General features: G+C 33.1%; 1 protein-coding gene across 1 annotated transcript in view; it reads left to right on the forward strand.

Annotated features, from left to right (window-relative positions):
• Positions 1 to 3142, forward strand: part of LOC136043032 (ubiquitin-like modifier-activating enzyme 5) — a 42468-nt gene extending 39326 nt beyond the window's left edge. The window contains exon 7 of the mRNA XM_065727932.1: positions 1176 to 3142. Coding sequence (XP_065584004.1) covers positions 1176 to 1545 — 370 coding nt within the window. The 3' untranslated portion in view covers positions 1546 to 3142. The remainder of the gene's footprint in view (positions 1 to 1175) is intronic.
• Positions 3143 to 8531: the final 5389 nt, after the last annotated feature.

An 8531-nucleotide genomic window follows, 5' to 3' on the forward strand; every position in this document is an offset into this window, starting at 1 on the left:
TAGATATTTGAAGTTTTTATGCGCATACCGCTATTCGAGAAAAATTCATTTCTTTTGAATAAGTACCAAATTACAGATCCCCGTGAAGCTGTGGCAGAACAGGAAATTAATACTAGAAAATGTGCCCTTGAGCACCTTTTTGATTTCCTACCGTTGCATGTCATATACGAGCTATGAATGTATATAGTGATTGTAATTTAATCGTTTAATCTTGAAGTATTGTTTTCCGTCTTTTTCTTTTTCCTTTTAATTACTTCTTCTTTATACTCCGCCATGCTGTTGTTTTGATGGTGGAGTAAAATAAACTATCTATCGATCTATTTATAATTTAGTCTCTGTAGCGCTGATGAGTGCTTTTTTCTCTCCTTAAGGGATCTCTCTAAACATAGTATAGTTGGATATTTGTGATATGTGGTTAAAATTAAGCTTCATTTTCGATAGGTATAATTTTAAAATAGCATCTATTTGAAACTGCATTAGATTTTTTACATCTTTAATGAGATCAATCAATTGCAATGTAGATATTAATGTGTTTCAGAGGATATGCTTGTAAGTTGATGGAATAAAACTCCATATTACCTACATTTTTCAGCTTTAGCTTCCAAGCCAATTTTGAAAGTACAGATAAGATATTTTGGTTATATAAAAATCATTTTGCCAGATCAGATACTTTGGTCAGACTTTACAGACTCCTTGTAAATAAAACTATTATTTTTTGGCGATATTTTGTTTTCGATGCAGAATAAATAATATAATTTTCTGGATTTTAAAATCACTTTTTGAAAAGTAATATTTAATATGTTTTTGAAATGATTTACATTTCTATGCTGTATTTTGTCTTTAGATTAGTTGTGGGTGTTGCAAGTTGTAAATGTTAATTCGTAAGATAAATTCTTTGAAAACATTAAGTTTTTGTAAAAAAAGAGAGAAAAAATAAAACTTCAGAATAAAGCACCAGATCACCTGGTACTATAAACGCTTTTTTAAGCAAAAATTTTCTCTGAAACGTATTTTAAAGCATTAGTCAGCCTGATGGCCAAAATAACTGAAGATCTCCAACGTCAGGGAAAGTCCCAAGATCTCCTAAAGTTTTGATTGGATTTAGAAATCTGTGAACTTCGAATTTTAACTGGTTAATATATTTTTAAAAAAATTTCGAATATATTTTTTTCTAGATACCTGCTGAAATTCGGTCAAGTTACAAAATACCTTGGATATAGCGCTCTTACTGACTTCTTCCCAACAATGGAGCTCAAACCAAATACTACCTGTGAAGATTCCTTTTGTCGAAAGCAACAAAGTACTAAAAAATTAATTGAAAAACCCATAGTTGAACCACCCAAAGAAGAAACAGTCGTTCATGAAGAGGATTGGGGGATTACTCTTGTAGATGAAAGTGCTGTGGTCGATGAGTCAAAGAAGGAAGTTGCTAAAGGACTTAGTTATGCTTATGAAGTGCCGGTTTCAGATGTCACCTCTGAAGAGCCTGTGGTTCAAGAAGAAGGTGATCTAGATGATTTGATGGCGAAATTGAAATCCCTTTAATAGTGTTTTAAGTGATAGTATTTTTTCTTTCAAAAGTATTTAAATCAGCTTATATTAGGAGACAAAGGATAAAAGGGTTCATTATTGAAATGAACATAACTTCTCGTCATTTTCAGGTAGTGAAACATCGTAATAGTTAAGGTCAAGCATTTTTTTTAAGCAAGCTGAAGAGTGTAAATTAGCAGATTTGTAGCAGGAGTTGTTGTAGCTCTATTGTAACACGATCGAATCTAAGAGGGTTCTCTTTTTAGTTTATTATTTTCAGCTTTCCCCCCCCCCCCCGGTGCACCACTTCTGAAAAAATCTTTTCCAGAAATTATGATTTCAGATAAGATAATGAAATCATTTTTTTAATCTTTTTTCTGAATTTGAAAGCTATAGCCTAACTAAAACTAAAGTTTTAACTACAATATCGATTGCTTAGTTTTTGGAATTTGTTTCTAGATCTTGTGGGGTTCGTTCACTTTAATGCTAAACTTTGCCTTATTAGTATTTTTTTTTTTTTTCTGGTTTGACTTTTTTCAAACTTTTTCAACGATTCTTCACTGAAAACTAATGGCAAAGGTAAAAGAAAACAATTTTGAATTAAGAACTCTCTAAAACAGAATTGACTTCTGTGTTTATATATACGGATTGACCAACTATATAGACAAATAGACTTAGACTAAATGAAGGGTTTTATTTATTTTAAACCTAATATTTGACTGTATGTTGAATCAATATGAATGAGTATGAATTTTCCAGAGGTTCGACTCGTTAGGGGCAGAGTCGTTCCTAGAGTTGGTGGTCAGGGAAAAATTAATTGTAGCCTCCCCTCCTAACTGAAATATAAACGAAAATGCCAATAATAGTGGAAAAAAATGTCCATGTGGAACACCGTTCATCCGTAGAGCTCTGCCCTTCCGCCACGGCACCCGGGCCTTGTGAACGGTTCTGACTAGGAGATAGGGTGAGGGGGTAAAATGTAGTTGGGGCATTTAGGTCTTAATGTTTATGCCCTTGCGCTTGTTCTTCAGCCGAATATTGGAAGGGAGTCTTCCCGTCCCTACAGTATGCCATATTTTATTCACATATTCTATTGTCATTCGGGTGAGATGGTGGAGCTTCTAAGATGGGGTCAACGTGAAAACCAAGATTAATCTATTCGAGGGTAGGTAGTGTAAAAAAAAACAGTTTTAGCTTACAATTGCTGTAGTAGCTTGGATTATTTAGCAGTACTTCAATAATAGGAATGCATGGGGAACTGTTAAATTAGGTCACATTGACCTACCAAATCTATTTGAAGAAATTTGAAATAGATTTAACCTAGAAATTTCCATTCAACCAGCAGATTTATATACATTTGAACTTCAAAACGGAATGAGGTGGAGGTAATAAAATTTTCAAGGAGGGAGGGAATATAGGGACTTCCAAGGAGGAAAGAAAAGTCAAATTTGAATAGTTGACGTCATTATTTTTAGTTCTTGGGTTGCGAATGACAGATCGTGATAATAAATATACCAAATAGTCTAGGTTTATGTGTTAAACTTTTTTTTGCATCCCATTTTCAAGTTTGGTTATGTGATGGTTAAGGAGTTGAATAAAAAGTTTATAATAATTTTTACTTCTTTTTTTTTAGAAAGGAATTATGTTTAATTAAGAAAATAGTATGATTGAAAGTAGAAAAAAAGTAAACATTGCGACTTCTCCTTGATATGGCTAAAAACTATTATAAACCTAGAGACGAAAAGCTTAGAGTTTACATATATAACCTGGTTTGTGGTTTCATATATAGGAATTGAGAATATAAGAGCATAAGTCTAGAACTTATATTTTTTTTTTCTAATTTAGGGACTAGAGACCACGAGAATATAAGTATATGACTTATATATAAGAGTGCATTCTTGTCCTCTAATTTAGGAACTGGAGCCTGCGCGAGTGAAAGTCTAGTATTATGATCCGTACCCCACTCCGACCTAAGGACTAGAGACTGCAAGGATATTGCAGTTTATCAAAGTCTGTCAAATTCATCAAGTTTATTAATTAGTTCGTTTGTTTTCTCAGTTCTTTTTGTTTCTTAAAATATTAATAATTTCAGTAGTTGTTGTTTTTTTTCTGTATGGATTTTAATATCAAAATCGACTGTTTTATGTATTTGCAGCCAAAAAAAAAAAAAAAATACATTTTCACCTTTTTCGAGGCATTTCTGCTTTCGTAAAATTTAGTATTTTTCTGCCTTTAAAAAATAAAAAATTTTCCTGCTCTTGTAAAGTGTAACATACCACCTTTTAAAGTTACCTTGCTGAAATAATGACATCACTGCAACTTAAAAACTTCAACCGTTCGATTATTTTTTTAAGGAAAGTTATTATGAGACTTATAGTCATGGGTTTTTCATGTTCGAAATGCAGCTGTGTGTTTGGAGTAAAATAATCTAAGTATATAAATCAGTCTTCCAAAAAAATATGGTCAACATTGTTAGAATAACTTAGTTTCATTATATTTGTGATGTGGGGCTTTTGTCTAACCAGTGGCGGTTCCAGGCCTGGCTATGGTGGCATGTGCTATGGTCGATGGTCCCACTGATTAGATTAGCGAAAGAAGGGCATGGAAACTGCAAATTGAAGGGGGGATTCTAGAATATTGGTTTGAATTAAACTGTTCGAGACTCATTTTCTTAGGTGCCATTCCTAGCGTGATATGAAACGGTGAATCGACCAAAAATGATTTTAACAACTAGTTCATATAGGTCAATTGTCACAACTGTCTTAGGTGCTTGACCTTGAGGTACTTGACCACGTAAAATCAAGTTTTTAACCTTATTTTCGAATCCGCCACCGTTCATTTCACAGGAAAGGATAAAAAAATACGACAAACTGTTAATTTCGAGTTTTAACCCCCTCCCCGTCCTTTTAGGGTGGAAAATGGCATAAGGGTACGAAAAATGGAAATCTAAATTCTGATTTAGAGTCAACCTACTTGAATTAATAAGAAAATACTATTTAAACTCAAACATAACTATGAATACAAAAGTCGATATCCCCCTTATTTCCCCTTCAAGGGTAAAATTCGGGATAGTTGTGTAGGGGGGATTTTCTGTGTAATTTAGCTGATTTTTCTAAGTATTTTAGAGTAAAAGGAATTCTGTCGCAAATTCCCCGAGGTATGACAATTTTTCGCCGTATCTTTCCTCCACTACATTTCAAAATTCACAAGAAGATCCAAAAGTAAATTCTAATTTCATGCCCGAAGTCTAAAATTCTAGGAATGACAAATAAAACTCCATGTTAAAGGGAACACTAGTGCCACCCTTTGAATTTCCAGCAGTCCTTCCTAAAACGAAAATTTGGAAGACTAATTATTTTACCATCATACTATATAATAATCAAACAGATAGTGGTAACGAACTGTAATATGGAGCGATCCGGCTCAATAGTAACCAAAACTCTAAAAAATAAATTTTGATACCAATAGGTACATCAAAAGAATCGCATTTTAAGGCTGATTTTGAATATATAAGTTTCATCAAGTTTAATCTGACCCATCAAAAGTTAGAAGCCTGAGAAGAATTTGCCTTATTTTAGAAAAAAGGGAGAAAACCCCCCTAAAAGTCATAGAATCTTAACGAAAATCACATCATCAGATTCATCGTATCAGAGAACACTACTGTAGAATTTTCAAACTCCTATCTACAAAAATGTGGAATTTTGTATTTTTTGCCAGAAGGCAGATGACGGATGCTTGTTTATTTTTTTTACTTTATTTTTTTTCCCAGGGGTGATCGTAACGATCATGTGATCCTAGAATATTGCGAAAGGGCTCATTCTAACAGAAATGAAAGGTTCTAGTGCCCCTTTTAAGTGACCAAAAAAATTGGAGGGCACCTAGGCCCTCTCCCACGCTAATTATTTTCCCAAAGTCACCGGATCAAATTCTGAGATAGCCATTTTATTCAACATAGTCGAAGAACCTTATAACTCTGTCCTTGGGGACGACTTACTCCTCCACAGTCCCCGTGGGTGAAGCTACAAACTTTGACCAGTGTTTACATACAGTAATGGTTATTTGGAAGTGTACTGACGTTTTCAAGGGGATTTGTTGGTTTGGGGGAGGGGTTTAGAAGAAGCGGATATGTTGGGAAACTTTCCATGGAGGACTTTGTCATGGGGGAAGAAAATTTCCATGAAGGGAGTGAAGGATTTTCTAGCATTATTAAAAAAAAACAAATATGAAAAAGTTTTTTAACTAAAAGTAAGGACCAGCATTATAACTTAAAACGAAAAGAAATTATTACGTATATGAGGGGTTCACCTCCTCCTAATACCTCGTTCTTTACGCTAAAGTATTTCTAGTAATTTGAACTATTTTTTTTTTACCTTTGTGATTCAGGGGTCACTCTTCAGGAATTGGGACAAAATTTAAGCTTAAGTGTAAAGAGTCAGGTACTGACGAGGGGATGAACCCTCTCATATACGTAATAAAAACCTACGAATACAGAAGTTCGTTACGTATGCTAATTTGTAAGTTACTTAGCAAATGTTCGTAAAAAATTAAAAGTTCTAGTTGCCTTTTTAAGTAACCAAAAAAATTGGAGGGCAACTAGGCCTGCTTCCCCGCTCCTTTTTTTCTCAAAATCGTTCTGTCAAAACTATAATAAAGCCATTTAGCCAAAAAAGAAAAAAATAAATAAAATTTCGTCTTAATTATTCATCTGCGGAGAGCCAAAATCAAAACATGCATTATTTCAAAAAACGTTCAGAGATAAAATGAAAAAAAAACAAGTTTTTTTTTAACTGAAAGTAAGAAGCGACATTAAAACTTAAAACGAACAGAAATCACTTCGTATATGAAAGAGGCTGCTCCCTCCTCAACGCCCCGCTCTTTACGCTAAAGTTTTTTACTGTTTTAAGAAGCAGAGTTGAGAGAAAGAGTCATAATTTGACTCTTTCTGAGAGAAAGAATCGTTTTAAAACATCTAGGCAAGCCCAGTAAATGAATAAATTCAATTTTTATACATTTTAAGAAAGGCTTCGATCTTGTGGATCACGAAATTTTGCTGAAAACCAGTGAAGAAGAATATTACAGAATATCTAAATAATATAGTAAAATGTTTTCTAGAAAACAGAAAATAAACTGTAAAATATAAAAATAATTTTTCCTCTGCTTTTTTCTGCAATAGCAAGAAACCAATTATTAGTCTTTCTCTTTTTATAAAATTTTATTAAATTTTTATTTTTACTTGATTTTATTTAATTATTAGTTTTCAATTATTATTCCTCCTCAGAATAAATGAAATAGCTGCAAGACTAGACCAAAGATGCAAGTATCTAGGTGATTTGTGTGGCCGAGGTAGTATCTAGATTCAGACGAAGTCAACTTTCAGTTACATTGAACAAGTTACCTCAGAAAAAACAAAACTGAATATGGTGCTAAATAAAGATAAACGTTTTTTTTTTTTTTTTTTTTTTTTTTACGAGAAGATTCTAAGTCTCATTTTGAACCAACCATTGACTCAAAACCCCTAAAGAATAGCACTACTTTGCTATGGGTAGTAATATCTTCTGATCTTACTTTCCATGAAAATACAAGATTGATTGTAATAAAGGCAAACTAAATCTTGAAAACAAAAAAGAATTTCCCGGCTCCAAAGGATAAACTAAAATTACTTTCCAACGTATTTGTTCTGCGACTTTTAGAATATCAATGACTGTTTTCCATTTTGCTCTACAAAGAGAAGCGAAGAAATTGAAAGGGTTCGTCAGAAGAGATCACCACAAATTATTTAAGGAAGTTTCCCATTATCGTACTGTTTTATCTAAAACCATCTATTCTCGACATCCTTAATATCCATCGTGAGAAAGCTGGTAATGAATTCTGAGTCAACCCTTCTTCGTCCCAACTACAAGAACTTCTTCCCTTTTCCCTTTTAAATCCTAACTTACCACTTATATGACTGAGAAAGTTCCCAAATTGACGCCGGTATACTCCTAATCACAGCACTATTCATGAAGTTTTGTGTCGAAATTTGTTCTTGTTTTTTATAATTTGTCTTGTGTTGATGAGTTTTAAGTATTACATGGTCTTCTATGGTTTTGATTAAATCTTAAAGTTGTCACCGTTTTTTATTTATGGTGAGTTTTTGTTTTGGTTTTCAACAGATACCATGTTTGGGCCATTCCTGTAAAAGTGTATCTTATTCATCAATTAAGGATGATTTCATTTGATCTGAATTTAGGGAAGTAACTTGTTGGTACTGTTTCCCAAGGACTTTCAATAGGCCCCGATTGTGTGGTAAGTGTTTTGTTAAAATAAGATAGCAATGTTAAATAAGATAAGGTTAAATCAGGTTACTGAAGATGATGAATATGATTTAAAAAAAAAAAGGAGTAGTGCCGAGTGATTTGCAAAAAACCCTGATTAAACCCATGTATAAGAAAGGTGATAAGTGTGGTAATCATTAAGGTGTTAGGCTAGTTTCTCTAGGTAGCAAATTACTTAGTATGATGATACTTCTTAGACTTAAAGATGCTATGAAAGTTTTAAGAGAAGAACATTGTTTTTGTTAGGAATGCTAGTTGATGTGTCGACTCTTTTGTCAAGTTTCCACTCTCAGATTGATGGAAATAGATATAATTTTGAAGTGCCTGAGTCATCAAAAAACTTTAATCCTCAGTCTTGTAGATTTTGAATAAGCGTTCGATACAGCTGATAGAAGATTTTTAGAGAAGCTCCTATCTATGCATTGTATACGAGAAAAATACATTAAAGTGATTATTGCTATACAAAAGTAACGCTGCTGTGGTTAAGGTACAAAATGTGGTTAGTAGCTGGTTTCGTATTAAATCAGGAGGTAAGCAGGATTTTGTTCAATATGCGTAGAGTTTATTAAAAATAACTTACACCTTCAGAAATGAATGAGCCACTGTACTGCATTTCAACCTCAGAAACTCGGGGTTCAATATGCGTAGAGTTTATTAAAAATAACTTACACCTTCAGAAATGAATGA

The sequence above is a fragment of the Artemia franciscana genome, unplaced genomic scaffold, assembly GCF_032884065.1.
Source record: "Artemia franciscana unplaced genomic scaffold, ASM3288406v1 Scaffold_284, whole genome shotgun sequence".
Lineage (NCBI taxonomy): Eukaryota > Metazoa > Arthropoda > Branchiopoda > Anostraca > Artemiidae > Artemia > Artemia franciscana.